The sequence below is a fragment of the Lemur catta genome, chromosome 3 (genome assembly GCF_020740605.2).
Source record: "Lemur catta isolate mLemCat1 chromosome 3, mLemCat1.pri, whole genome shotgun sequence".
Taxonomy (NCBI): domain Eukaryota; kingdom Metazoa; phylum Chordata; class Mammalia; order Primates; family Lemuridae; genus Lemur; species Lemur catta.
Genome location: NC_059130.1, coordinates 81,627,042 through 81,642,659, shown reverse-complemented (window position 1 = coordinate 81,642,659; position 15,618 = coordinate 81,627,042). Strand labels below are relative to the sequence as shown.

At 42.1% G+C, this 15,618-nt stretch overlaps 1 protein-coding gene across 11 annotated transcripts in view; it reads left to right on the top strand.

The window, feature by feature from the left end:
- FGGY (FGGY carbohydrate kinase domain containing) overlaps nucleotides 1–15,618 on the top strand; it is a 384,478-nt gene that overhangs the window by 50,148 nt on the left and 318,712 nt on the right. For all 11 annotated transcript variants that reach the window (XR_006734168.1, XM_045547904.1, XM_045547899.1 and 8 more), the window contains one exon: nucleotides 14,464–14,552. Coding sequence is in view for 10 of the 11 variants with exons in the window: in XM_045547904.1 (XP_045403860.1) it covers nucleotides 14,464–14,552 (89 nt within the window). In the remaining variant the exon portion in view is untranslated. The remainder of the gene's footprint in view (nucleotides 1–14,463; nucleotides 14,553–15,618) is intronic.

The following is a 15,618-nucleotide window of genomic DNA, read 5'->3' as shown; positions in this document are numbered from 1 at the left end:
GTCTCGAACTCCTGACCTCAAGCGATCCACCCACCTCGGCCTCCCAGAGTGCTAGGATTACAGGTGTGAGCCACCACGCCCGGCCCTCTCATGCCATTTTTGATTGCTGGGTGTGCCTGTCCAATCATTCCATTCCAAAGTAAAGGTCCACTGCATGCCCAGTGTAAATTAATTTTCTCTTTCCCATTGTGGAACACGATGTTTGGAGGAGCATTACTGCTCCTTTCCACCCCAGAGCCACCTCTTGTCTTGGCTGAGGTCCTGTTACCTGAGTCATAGCTTATTTTGTGTGCAAAATGAAGGCTCTAGACTGAGGCAGTAACTCCTCTGGGCCTTTCTTCTGTGCCTCTGGACTCCTGTGGTGGATACCACTTCAAGTTGCTCCCTTCACCCCTCAGGAGAATCCAAGTCTCATCTATTAAGTCCAGAAAGCTCTCTTTAGAATGTTTATAGCAGGGCCCTATATGTTGGACCAGATGCCTCCCAGCCTTTGAGCAATGTGGACAGTATTGTCAGCTGTTGTTAGGGCATCTGTTGTCATTGTCTCTCTAGGGTGGTCGGCCTATAAACTGGGCCTGCAACCAAACATATGGAATGTTGAGGCTGATGGCCTGCCTTCGTCTACCCAGGCAGTGAATCCTTTCCTTATTATCCTTGCATTTGCATATTTGATTTATGACAAATATATGGTGTATTCTTTTAGTTTTATAGTCCAACAAAATAACTTTAAAATGCAGACCAAAAAGAAAAAGAAGCTCTTAGCCAGATACCTTTTATTATAACATTTAATAAATGTCAGTTATTATTATAATTCTATTCCTTTACTTTCCTTTATGGGTCATGGCAGCCTTTTACAAATAATTTCCTTTATGTAACCTATGACATGGACTTGTGAGATAAATATTACTGTTTCCCACATTTTACAGATGAGTACAACAAGCCTCAAAGAGATGAAATGACTTGTTCACAGGTATCACAATTGGATCTTGATGAAGATCCTTTTGGCTCTAAATCCTGTTTTTTTTTTGTTGTTGTTGTTTTTGTTCCTTTCTGTTGTACCATGTTCCTTCTGCATTTGGGTTGGTGGATTCTTAGCTCCATAAGAGGAGAACCCAAATCTAACTATGCATAGCTTACTGTTGCATCGCCAGAGCCAAACACAGTGCTTGGCATCGAAAACATCCTCCATAAATATTTGCTAAATGCATTCCTGTCTCCTGGTCAGCCAGCAGCCAGTCTTCTGACTGTAGCACTGCAGACCGCATGCCCAGCTTACTTGTTGCTGGTCTTTCTGACTGCTGTGCAGGGGTATCGGCTACTTCTAGGAGATTTCAGCATAACCAGAGAGATGAGAGAAAGGATTGCTAAATTGGGCTGGCTCTGTGCCCACATGGTATGGTTCTGTGTCAAACAAAAATTGAACAAAATTCTTTTCCTACTGTGGCTAAAATGGAGGTCACACCAATTAAAGAAAAATACTGTCTTTAAAAAAGACACTAAAAAAGAGAATCCCTTTGGTGTGTGTTGTGATATAGTAACTCATAGCATGTGAACTGTCACCTTGGAAGACTGGAGGCGCAGGGTCAATGATTGTCCATTGAGGCAAGGGAGGTGGCAGCCTAAAAGTCCAAAAGGATGCAAAATGAGATTGTTCTGGAGGGAGAATTAAGTAAATCTCATTTCTCTGACTGAACATTAGGGTTAGTATTACTTTTTTCATTATTATCCAGAATGAGAATAACTGATCTCCTATTGTAGGGTTATATTCATTTAATCAGTGAAACAAAATTTTGTCTAGGAACTACTATGCACAAAGTACTGTGCCCAGTGATGGGGAGGTGAGGAGGAAGCTGGGCTTACTCTTTGTCTCAAGGAGTGCCCATGTCCAGGACAAAGAACAAGAGGCTGTGAAGGCCATTTTTTTCCCAACATTTTATTATCAAATATACAAAAAAATTGAAAGAGTTTTATAGTGCATACTCAGAATCATTGCCTGGAGTCTGCCATTAACATTTTCTATCCTCACTTTATCACTTATGTATCCATCTGTCTGTATCTCTGTCTGTCCACGATCCAGCTTAAGTTTTTGGAATAAGCTGGAATGTCATTACACTTATGACATATTAAAAGTCATTTACTTTTCTGAAATATTTAATAAGTTCTAGTTAAGATACTGACCTTGTTTGGTTGCTATCTATATCTGTGATCAACACCTGCACTAGACTTTATTAAATATTTTCCATGTGCTTTTAAAAGTCTTCTATCCAATTTCTTCTTAATGAAAATCCTGCAAGGTAGGTGTTATCACTTACTTTGCAGATGAAGAAGCTGAGGATGGGGCAGTTAAGTAGATTATCTCTTATAGATGATTACCTCTGGCAATGTTGGAATGCAATCCCTGGTTTTTTAACTCTAAGAAATAGATTTAAAAAGGCATCGTAAAGGTTAGCTGGTGAGACTCTCACCTTCATCACGCAAGGTGCTTCTGTCTACAGAAAAGACGCTACATAGAGAAAGCCAGTTGTCATTGTTTAAGTTTCAAATCTCACATAACACATTTGTCCGATTTACATTTAAAGTTATCAAAGTTATCAAAGGTTTAGATGTCCAAAGTCAGATTCAGAATGAAAGAATTATACTTGAGACTGGGTGAGATCTAGATATCTTTCCAAATTCCAGCCCATCACCTCTTTTGTTTGTGCTCCAGGACATTATAGTTACCTCTTACAGAACTCTGACGCCTTGGTCTTCTTTCTATCCCCCCTAACTATCTATAGTTAGAGAGGATTAGTTCCATACCTCTTTTGAAGTCAGGGGTTCTGGAAGTACTTATGGAGCTAAGACCGCCCTGGAGGCTTGTCTAGGTGCATCGAACAGAGGCCACTCTGCTGGTTCGGTGGTAATTTGATTCAGGGATTCCTATGAAGACCAGCGTCTCTCTGAATCCTCCCTGCAAGGAGAGGCTACGGATTAGGTAAAACTTGTGAGCAACCTCAGTAATAAAAGGAAGTTTGATTTCAAGTCTCTGGCCCCATCGATACCCATATCCACACCCTCTCGAAAGGCTGCTTCATGTGGTTTCTAGGCTTTGTAATCTCAGTGGTCATTGTCTTCTGGATGAAAAATGCAAAGCTAGGGGACAGTCAGAGGACATTAGAGAGCTGCCTGAGTAAGGGGCTCTGCCCTGCCTGGCCTCTGTTTCTCCTCATGCCTTTGCTGAAGGTCTGAACTGTCGTGCAGTACACATTTTCTCCCAGCAACACTGTATGTCTAGAGTACTGGAGCTTACTCAAATGAAGCAAAGCATGCTATTAGGAAGTAAGATCTCTCTCTCTCTTTCACTAAGTATTCATTATTTTATTAATAATAAGGACTTTATTTTTCTGTCATGATTTTTATTATTATTACTTCACCACTGATTAGTGGAAATGATTGGTGCTGGACTATCACCAGTCCATGGTCCGGCATTTGGGAACAACTGGTGCATGTGTGCCCTGAAGCTGTCCTTCAACCTGGCATTCTGTGAACCCAAGAGAGAGAGAAGAGACGAGAACTAGGGATCAGAGTGAGGCCTCCTGCAGTTGTCTTGGCACAAGGCCGTGTGGTCTGGCTTTGGCTGGGGGTCAGAGACAAGCCCGTGGACCTGAGAAAGAGAGTGAATCACTGTGCAAGTATTTATCGAGCACCTCCCATGTCCTGGGAAGCAGCCACCGGACAGTGGGGAAGGAGTATTGGATTTGGAGTTCAAGTGGCCAGAGTTTCCCCTCAGTCTTTCCGCCTGCTGTCCGCATGATCTGGGAAATTCACGGATGGTCCTTAGTTTCCTGTCTATAAAATGGTGATGGTGGTAGTATTATGTATCAGAAGGGTAAATTGTAGAGTGCTGGTGGTAGAGCTAGATTTTTAGATGGTGATGACAGAAAAAGTTAATATTTGGAAAGAAAATTAGTGAGGCCTACTTTTTGATATATTTATCTTTAGATGCAGTTAGGAAATACAAGAGTGAAGGGAAATGGAATTCACATTGTTCAAGGGGTAGGCACTTTTTAAAAATTGTACTTTTTAATCTTTGCGACAGCTCAGGGGAGAGGATATTATTCCTGTCCAAGCAGGGGGGAATAGGCTGAGAGAGGCTCACCGCATGCAGCTACTGGGTGCTAGAGCTGGGTTTCTAGCTCAGCTCCAGTGCAAACCTGTGCTATTTCCACAACGGCACCCAGGCCAAAGGTTGGGGGAGGAGAGGAGTTGGGGAGAGAGTAAGTATATCCTGAGATACTCCTGTGCAAATGCTTCCAGGGCAGTTTTACTTGAACAATTATTGGTACCATATAGGGTATCCATCACAAATTTCTCTGGAGGGTTGCTGTAAGAATGGGCATGTGTTTTAGAAATGGTCTAAAAATAGTGTGATGCTGCCAGAGTTTTTCAAGAACATTCATTCGTTCAGCAAATATTTATTGAAAATTTGTTTTATTCCATGTACTTTGCTAAATATTTAGAATATATCAGTAAAGAAAACAAGGAGTCACTGTCCTCAGGGAGCCCATATTCTAGAAAGGAGACGAAAGAGATGAAGCTACAGTGCAGCATTGGTGGCAAGGACATTTGGGCTACTCTGGGAATATGGCCTAGTTAGTGTAGAATGGTCAGGGGGAGATGATGTGTAGGCTGGGAGGGGACAGTGGATGCACTGGAGTTAGGTGATAAGAGGTTGGGGTAGGGTGGTAAAAGGCAGGCTGGTGGTAATCTGAGGAAATGAGACCTCCACAGGGCTGCAAATACGGACTGGGGAGAGCTTCGAATGTGAGAGAGCAGTTCTGTGAGTCAGTCAAAATTTCCTTTAAACTCCCTTTTATATATTCCATACTGTTCATTGTGGGGATTTCCTTTTGGGATCTCCTGAGATGGAGCCAGTTTACCCTGGCCACAGTCAGAGAAAATCCAGAAGCTATTTGCCACACCTTTTCTGACTGTCCCATCTCAAAGACCGGGACCTGAGAACTCAGCAGATGATGAGCTCTGAGCTCTCAGGAGGCTGCAGTGTCCTCCCTGGGCAGACAGAGCAGCTGTCCTCACTTCAGTCGTCTCAGGACCAGACTAGACAGTGACCCGACGATAAAGCAGTGAATTAACCCCATTTGCCCAGGAGGGTGGGGCTGAATACCAGACAAGGCCCTTTCCACCTCTCTTGGGGGTGTGTGACTCAGAGGCAGTGACATCAGCCATGACTTCATTCATCCAGAGGAAAGACAGTGTGCAGACCGTTAGCAAGGCTGCTTTCTGTTCTCCCTTCTCCATGTTTTGTCTTGTCGGGGACATTGTCATGGTCCTGCTGTTGTTTCTTGCATTTAACCTACTCTTTCTCTTCACTCCACTTTTCTTTTGTCTCCTTGTCCACCCATCTTTTGCTTTTGTTTTTCTTTTCTCTCCTTCCTCCTCTTCTATTTAATTTTTCTTGTTTCATTTTCTCTCCCACTATTCTTCTTTTTGACTCTTTCTCCTCCCTTTGTGTCAGACAGAAATGGATGTGGAAACTGGTCCTCCTGCCTCCTGTCTCCTCTCCCCTCTAGGCTTCCCTCCAGGTTGTTGCTGTCCTAACCTTCCTAAAACTGTATTCTCAGATCACTTGCGGCTCAAGGACTGATGGTGGTTCCCATTCTCTTCTGACTCAAGTGTCTAATACAAATCCAGATTTACTTGAGATTGCACGTCAACACACATCTCTCAGACTGACCTTCTCATGGTTCCTTCCCCAGGGCCATGGATACAGTTGATGCCTCCTCGTGCGCTTTTGTCAGTCAGGTGCCCTAGGGCAGCCTGCCCTCCATCCACCTTCCTTGGTCTGTGCCATCTCCCCACACCCAGATCAGATACTGCCTCCTCAGGAACTCCTTTCCTCTACCTCCTTCCCACAGCAGTGTCTTTCCTTCATGACCAGATAGCATCCTTAGTTTATAAATTAGATATTTTAAAACTTGAATTATTCTGTACTATTTATATGTTCTTCTTCAGTGTTTCACGTGCACAGATTCTTTGTTCATCCTAGCCGGCAAGTAACCTGAAGATTGGGACTAGTGTGTTTTTGTCTTTCGTCTTCCACCAGCATACCTAGCACACACCTGGCCAGAAACCAGGATTGATAGACAAATTGTTGCACAGTCAATAAATATTTTATTTGAGAAAGAGTTATTTGTTCCTTCATGAAGATGGAAAGATATGGTAGAACTGACTTACAAAGTAATAATAAGAACAGTCATTTAAGAAGTGCTTACAAGGTGCCAGCCACTGTTCTAAACAGTTTACATATATTTGTTCATTTGATCTCTCAACAACCCTATGGCTTAGGTACTATTAATGTCCTCAGCAATTTTTATAGGATGAGGAAATTGAAATAAATAGTAGTTAAGTAGCTTGCCCAAAGCCACACAGCTATGAAGTATGAGAGTGGGATCTACACCCTCGCAGTCTGGCTCTGGAAGAGAAACAGAGTGTGCGAAGACACCTCTCTGTAGAATAGCAGATTATATCACCGGAACCACCCTTGGACCAGTCTGTTTGGAGAACCAGAGACTGTGGGGTGCTGATAGGTGAAGGTGTTGAGAGGTGAGACTGAAGAAGAAGCCGGGAGCCAGTGACAAAATCCTTGTGGAATACAGTGTCCTCGACAAGGATCCTTGACAAAAGATGCAAGAAATGTTCCTAGAAGAGAGATTTTCTGTGAGGTTAGACTGTTATGGATCCATCATAAGTAAGAGTTTATGAAGTTCTTAGTCTAAGACTTGAGTTGTGAAGGAACATCTCAGTTGTGGCGTTTGTGCGTGTCTGGCAGGAAATGACAGTGGAACTCTGCAACAGTGGCATAAATAGACAAGTAAGAATGTACATACCCAAATAATCTCAAAAAGAAATTGCCAGTTGGAACAATAAAGCACACTCATCCTTTATGAGCTTGGATAAGTAAAGCTTGGGTTGAAGGACATTTGGGAAGAAAGAGGAAGGGGCATCTATGTGAGCCAGCTTGGAACTGACACCAGGCTGTCCTCAGATGTCCCAGAGCGCCCGACATTTGATGGAGCACTTTCCCCGCCACCGCCCCCCTCTCCATTGGTGCTTGGCAGACATTCAGTGGTGCTGCACTGACCCAGGCGTCCAAGCCAGGAAGTGAATGAATCCATTTTCCAATTAAAATGAAACTTCTCCAAAGGACCTGTTCACCCTGAGAAGAGAAATTTATCTTCCTGGCAGTCTGGCTTGTCTAGAATATGTCTGTGCTCCTGAAACAGACTGAAAAAAAGCCATTAGTTTGAATGAAAAAAGAGAAACCGGGACAGTTCTTATTCACAACCTCATTCATTTATCCCATTCATTCCTTACTTTATTTCCACAAGCTCTTATTTAGCTTATATATCTCTGCTCATTCATTCGTTTATTCATTCAGTTAACGTTACTCATCTATATATCAGATACAATACTAGATCCTAGGAGTAGAGCGATTAAAAATAAACCGAGTTTCTCCTTTTGAGGAGCTTTCAGTCTAGTGAGAGAGACAGACATATGAACAGATAATGGGAAGTACAGTGATAGGGGCTTAGGATAAGAGCATCTAGCTCAGCTTAGGTGAGTCAGGGACAATCTCATGGAGTGGCTAACACCAGAGTTGAGTCATAAATAATGAGTACATCTGTGTGTAACACACAAACACACACATAAATACACACCCTGTAGGTTCTGTTTTTCTGAAGAACTCTAATTCAGGGAGTGAAGAGGTGGGAACCTCTTCATGAACTAATTGGGAGTTTAAATTATTATAGAATGTTGATTGGCTATAAGGAATCAGAGAAGAAGAGGTAGAAGGTAAATCCTTCAGTAACTGGATCAACTGACATAGAAAATCAAGGAGGGGAAACACATTTGGGAGAAAACAACAGATTTTGTCATGGATATGCAGTGGGAGATCCAGGAGATGTATATCAGAGGAGATTTTGGGTTGGAATTTGAGATTTGGCATGTTATTCCACTTGTAGTTGGTTGGAATCTTGGGAGTAATCGAGATTTTCCAGGGAGTATGTGAGCAGTGAGAAGAGCATTTGGATGAGACGAGATCCCTGGGGAGCATGTGCAGTTAAAGACTAAAGAAAAGGAGCTCACAGAGGAGACAGAAAAGGACTGATGAGAAGGGCATGAAGGGATGCAGGAGAGTGAGATGTTAAGGTAGACCTCCTCACCGCTACACTTGTCCCAGTCTTCACCGTTCTTTTGTGTTTACTTCAAGACCTTCTTACCCTTTCCAAAACCTTCTCTGCCTCCCTCCCATAGATAGTGCTGCCCACCCACAAGGGATTGTGTTGTCCAAATCACTGTGGCATCTCTCTGATTTCCTCCGGACAGTTCTGCCTCATGTATGCTTTAGGGAGGCAGATGCCTTCTCTAGTACTGTGCTGAGCAGTAGAGATCCAAATTTTAGTCTGACCCTCCACTTACCTGTTGTATGACCTGGGGACAACCATGATCTCTTTCTGGGCTTTAGTTTTTTAATCTGCAAGGTTAGGTTTATTATTTCTTGCCTTCCCTGCCTTCAAGAATTATACAGATCAGATGAGATCATGCATGTCAAAGTGCTTTGAAAAATATGAAGCTGTGTAGCAGTAACCAGAGTGAATCTTGTTGACTTATCAGGCAGTCTACATGATTTCGTTTAATTCTCACAGCATCCTTGGAGGAAGATGCTAGTAACATGGTGTTTGAAGAAACTGGGGCTTAGAGAAATTAACTTGTGTAAAGCTACACAGCTGGGCAGGGGTGAGGACAGTGATTAAACTCAGGTCCACTTGCCTCTAAAGTTGTTAAATTCTCCCTACTACAACCTTGTTTTCCTAATATTTGTGGTGATGTCACACTCTTGGGCAAAGACAGCTTTGCTGAATATGATCAGTTTTCATTAATATGGTAACATTGTTATGGTTGGGAAGTCAACTCTGTATGGATTATAAATTTTCTTTTCTGTACAACAGTAGGTCTCCAGTGGAGGCAGGGGAGAGGGATGCATCTAAATCCAGTTTTTGAAAATTAAATAAATTATACAATGGAATTATTTCATTTTATAAATAAATTCTATGATGATACAGTTAAACAAATCCTTCTCTAAAGGGGGTAATTTGTCTTGTCAATTCAGATTTTTGTTTCTTATGTATCTTTCTCAGCAGTAGCATAGATATTTATTCTACTTGACCTTTAGGCTTCAGCTCCCATCTCTCCCCCATGAAGCTTTTTCTAGCCTCCCTAGACCCAAAGCCCTTTCCCTCCTCTGACCCCTGTCCGTGATTACTCATTAGAGGCAGAAATATGGCCACACACAAAATATTATGATAAAATTATGAGGCTGACTCACCAAACCTTGGTATCAGGCTCATTACATTATTGTCATACATCATCTTGTTCATTGCCTTTTCTTTTGCGTACATCTTTCTCACCATTGTAACTTTCTTTTGAAAGGTCTTGGCTTTGGATTTTTTTATAACTCCTGAAACATTTTGCATTTTTTTTTTTTCATGAGTTAGGCTTAGCTTTTGCCCTACAGAAGTGTGTCATTTTGGGGTGGATTTAGGTACATGAATATATAATTAGGATACAGCGTGGGATGGAGGGATTCACAGAAAAGGTATCTGAGCTGGATTTGAATCAAGAGCCGATCCTTTGAAATGAGGTATCACGAGAATGGAAAAACAAGTCCAACATGTACTCGCCATCAATTTGGCACTAACTGATCAACACTAAGGTGCTCATGTGGTAGTAATATTCACTAGGTGCTGATCAGGTGGGGGGGTGGGTAAACCCACAACTAACGGAGACGGAGTGCACCATATGGGGGAAGAGCACGCTTGTAGCCCTGGCTTGGGCGAGGCAAAGGCATTACATATAACCAAAATGTACCCCCATAATATTCTGAAATTAAAAAAAAGAAGTTTGATAAGGGGAGAAGATGGGATCGTCAGTCCATGTGGAGGCACCGTCCTAAACACAAGTGTTAAAATAGAAAAGAACATAATGCATTTGGGAAGTGAGAGAAATAAGGTGAGAGCAGAGTGGAGGGGTTAGGAGAGAGGTGATGGGAGATGAGCCCAGAAAGTAATCATAATAATGATAATGGCCATGTTGGAGCCAGGTTGTTAAGTGGCCTGAGAGCCGTGCTAAGGATTTAAAATGGGATTCTGGGCCATGAGGAGCTGTCGAACCATTTTCAACAAAGGAATGGAATGGAAAGTTTTAAGTTTTTATTAAGATGCCTCTAGTAGCGCAAACCTCTCAGCTTATCTTCCTGCGTGACTTGAAATATTTCTCGTGGTTCGCTCTTTATCTCTGTGGATGGGAGTTTGAAACACACAATTGTTTCATTCATTCTGAGAAGTTTCTGGTTGGGATTTATGATCCACTCCGTTTCCAGCATCATTTTTCTTTTAAGAATGATACTGGGCATTAAGTTTCTTCCTGAAACATCTTTCCTCTCTGGGCGATCAGCCTAATTTGAAGTCTGAAACATAGAGTGAGGGTATGGTTTTGCACTTTCATGGGTAGTTTTGCTGGAAAACAACATTGTGAGTACTTGGAATGTGCAGGCAGGCTCATTTATTGATTGGGGAATTAGGGAGCTCTGTCCCCTCCCTTTTGTTCATTGCACACAATAGATAGCCCAGATAGAATCCCTTTGCAAGTAATAATTAAATATTTGGATGATCTTTTTTATCTGGTCATCCCTGTTTTCTCATGTTGCTTGTAGAGCCTGGTGTCATTGCAGTAGCTGCCTCATTTTCCCCACAAGTTCCCTCGGTGTCTAGAAGCAGCAGAAACCTCGCAGCTTCCCCGGATATGCTTTCTTGGACATTGCAGTGGGAGGGAAGGGGTGAAAGCTGCTTCTCTCTGCCCTGAGGCTGGCAGGGCGGCTGCTGCCTTGAATCTTGGACTTAACTACCCTACCTCCACCCTCTGCTGAGACCCGCAGCTGTGTGAGCTTTGAGTAGTAGCCTCCTCCCAAGAAATGCTGTGGTTTTATGAAGTAATAGATGACTTAGGAAAAAAAAAAAAGCTGTTCTATTTCATTGCTTTCAAGCTGGGGGATTGCTTAGCTCAAAGGATTGTTGTCGGAATGTAGAAGCCTTTTGTGCCAAGTCATACACCCCAAATCACTGCTGATTTTTTTTTCTTGAAAAGACTAGTTTTTGTTAGTTGCTTGGTAACTGGAGGATAGAAAGACTTAACTCATTCCGCACAGATAGCTCCTAGTTTGAACTGTGTTAAGCTATCACATGAGATAGAACTGAAGTTGGCCTGTGTTGAGGGCCTTCCCTGTGTTCTATCTCTAACCTGTGTATCTGTTGTGCATCGAGGGTGTTGTTAGGTACATAGAAATTAAGTGGGAGCTTCAGAGTAGAAACTGCAGCATAGTGACATAGTGGGAGGACAGAGTGCTCACTTTAGAGCTGGAAACCCTGCGTGACTTTGGCCAAGCCCTTGTGATCTGATGCTCAGGTCCTCCATCCGTAGTGTGAGCGTATTGTACATTGCCTACACACCTCTGAACCACCCCGAGAATCAAATGAGATGAGGCACATGGGGACACTGTTGTAAACTGTGGAGGAAATAAGAGGTAATCACTGTGTCCTGATGCAGGCCCAATGGCTGCAAGAATAGAATTAATTCAGTAAGATTGAGGCCCTTGGCCTGGACTGTGCTGGCTGGGGAGGAGGAGGCACAGAGAGATTTTCCCACAGAGCTGGATTAAAAATCCATCTATAGGGGCTAATATGCTCTTGGCCAACTTGGCATTTGATGACAAAGCACTTGTGAATCATGTATCCCAATATAAGAATTTCATGGGATCCTTGTAAAAGCCTGTCAGCATCTCAAAGTAAGGAATCAGGCTTCTGGAGACATTCCCTTTCATCCAGACCCTTCCTCCTTCTCTTTGTTGGCTACTCTCCAGACTTCATTTTTGCAGAGAAAGCAGGGAATACTGCTACCTTCTCTTCTGAGACCATGTGCATTCTTAAGAATACCTCACACCTCTAACAGCATATTGTTTCTGGTTCCTCATCCCACAGAGAGGTTGGTTAGGCCTCAAGGTCGTGTAGTCTCAAGAAGAATGATACTCCCTGGACCCCTCACTTCTCCTACCCCCAGTGCCCCTTTTTGGCAGAAGGCCTGAAGTTCTCTTTGAGATTTTCTACTTGGGTTCCATTGTTACAGCCACTGTTTATGTGGCTGCAGACTGAAAGCTCTCATTATATAATACAAGGTCTTTAGTGACCATGTACAAGATCTAACAGAAGTAGTTTTTTCTGAGTTTAGGAAGGTAGTTGAGCTTTGGCTTGAAGCACTGGTTGTTGCTGTAGTGGTTTGGCAGTTCACGTCTGGTGACGGGCCTTGGATTTCTGCAACCTTTAGGTGGAGACTGCCTTTTCTCCTCCTCCCTGACCACCGATCTCTGAAACCACAGAACACATGGAAATAGATTTTGGGGATTATCCGAAAGGCATACTGGTAGTTTGACTCACATAGTTTCAAAGGCTACCATTTTCTGAGTGCGACTTGTTAGTATATAGAGGTAGTACTAGTTTGTAGCTGTGTTAGGCATATTTAATGTACTTTAAATTTTGCTTTATTTAACATTAAGATGTATAGGCATTCAGAGAGACATTTTAGGATGGGTCCCTTTCCAAATATAAGCTTCCACCTAAATGCTTAGGAATTTAAAACAAACAACAACAGAATGAAGTTAATATTTTGCCTTTTACATCTGAACCCTTTTGATGTTGTTTTAATAGGACCCTGTACTTGGAGTAGTGCCTGGTTTATCTGTTGTACATAGATCTGTGTGTTCATATAGTGGTGATAGGGAAACAGCATGTAGGAAGAACTCACAGAATTTAAGGGTAGGTATAGGTAAAGGCCAGTTGCATGTGTGTAAAGTAGGTATAATAGCACCTAGGACTTTGTAGTTGCTATAAGGCGATGAATACACATGTGGAAGTCCTTTATCAAATCTGAAGCACTCCTCACATAAGAAGGACTGGATGGTGAAGGCAAGCAGTTTGTTTAGTAATTCAGCAAGTATTTATTGACTGTCTACCGTATGTTACCCTGTAGTTGGTCCAGACATATGTCTCTTTGGAACTTCTGTATTGTGGCCCATACGTTCCCAAAGATACCTTTATGCTTATGACAAATTCCTTTTTCCTGTAGCTCCTTGGGGACAGAATAATTGAAACCAGGACATGGAAAGTTGCCTGGATGGTAGGAAACCTTTCTTGCTAGTGCTTCTGTCTTCTTTTCTCTTTATGAAGTTTTACTTCTCCAGGTGCTTGGCAGAAGATGGTGACGTCACAGTTTGCAAGTTTATCTCACCTCCAGTTCCATTCACAGGCAGAAGTTAAATGGCTTAATTTGAGTCCTGATTCTAAATTCCTGGGAGAAGGAACTTGATTGGCTCAGCTAGATCCCAGGTCCACACCTGGTGCAGTCCAGAGCTCATGTTAATAGTAAGAGGGCCTGAGTTGCGTCGTGTTGACCCAGCAGCTGAGAGTCCGTTCAGTTTGCATAGAGGAGGAGAAACAATCATCAATTGTGATGAACAGGACAGATAGGATCCTTGACCTCACAGAGCTTATAGTCTAGCAGAAACAAAAGACACTACACAAATAATTGTGGGGTGGTACAGGTTGTGTGACAACCAGACCTAGAGCTGAGTAGGAGATCCTGGAAACCCTCCCCAAGAAATGGTGGATAGGGTTGACAGAAGGGGGCAGGAGGACGTAGATGCTGGGAGGGGACATGGTGGTGGGTGAGGAACGAATGTTCTAGACAGAGGTGGCAAAGGAAAGGAAAAGCCCAGCTGCAAGAAAAAGTCTGGCCATTTGATAATGTAGAAGAAATAAATCTTTAAAAATTATATAATAATGGCTTGATTATGTGACCATTCTCTCTGGCTTAGACTGGAAGTTCTTTGAGGGCAGGGACCATCTTATTTCTATTGTCTTTGGAACCATCTGGCATGTGGAGAATTTTACATGGCAGAGCACATTTGGTTTTCCTGGGTAATTTCTTAGTGCATTTTCTTCCCAGCTTACAGTGTTGAAATTTTCTAACGTGGCTCGAAGTGTATCCTTTCACTGATCACTGGGAAGATGGATTGCACGCCCTCCCAGAGAATGCTCTCTCTCCCTCCAGTTTGGCCAACAGGGATAAAAGGGAAATTATGGTCATTTTTGGAAAGATCAATACTTGCCAGTTTTTCTTTCCTGTACAAGTACTGCTTTTATATCATTCCCCACCCCCACCAAGCCCCTGAACAGATGTTTTTATGGGCATTGTTGGCTGTGCTTTTGTTTTGAAAATTTTAAAACATTATTGAAAGAGGAGAGGGGGAGAAAAAACCCCATCATTGATTCTAATGTATATTTAATTTGGCAGAACTTGAGAGAGACTTGCTGGGATAAGGCGGGACATTTCTTTGATCTCCCAGACTTCTTATCGTGGAAGGCAACAGGTGTCACAGCACGGTATGTTAATTACAAGTTGGGTTTTATTTGCCATATTCTATTCTCAGGTGTCTGTATATGTATTGCTTTCTTAACTCTGTTTGACTGGACACACTGTTTGTACATCTGCATGTGATTTTGCATACTTGAAACATCTTGAATCTATCTTCTACCTCCTCTGCACATGCCCAAACACTGTTGCCCCAAGAGGCCTGGAATGTGAGTATCCAAGGTGAAGACCATTCATTAAAATTGGACACATTTGAAGGAAATGTGAAAAATCCAGAGTGAAATGTAACTTTTTCCAAAGGCACTTTTTACATGGTGAATAAAAGAAAAAATATATGTATACACACAGAGAGAGTCATATGTTGCTTAATAACAAAGATATGTTCTGAGAAATGCATCCTTAGGTGATTTTATTGTTGTTTGAACATCATAGAGTGTACTTGCACAAACCCAGGTGGGACAGCCCACTACACACGGAGGCTATATGGTATGGCCTATTGCTCTTAGGTTACCAACTACAGCATGTTACTGTACTGAATACTGTAGGCAATTGTGACACAATGGTGAGTATTTGTGTATATAAACATACCTCAACATAGAAAGGGATAGTAAGAATATATAGTATAAAAGATTAAAAAAAGAAGGTATACCTGTATAGGGCACTTACCATGAATGGTGCTCACAGGACTGGAAGTTGTTCTGGATAAGTCAGTGAGTGAGTGGTGAGAGAATGTGAAGACCTGGGACATTACTGTATAATTGTTTTTTCTTCAATAATAAATTAACATTAGCTTACTGTAACTTTTTTACTTTATAAACTTTAAAATTTTAACTTTTTGAGTCTTTTATAAAAACACTTAAATACAAACATGTGGAACAGCTGTACAAAAATATTTTTTCTTTATGTTCTTACTCTATAAGCTTTTCTCTTTTAAAATTTTTTCTTTGACTTTTTAAACTTTTTCATTAAAAACTAAGATACAGACATACACATTAGAGCCTACACAGGGTCAGGATTATCAAGGTGTCATTAGGTGATAGGAATTTTTCAGCTCCATTATAATCTTGGGCGACCACT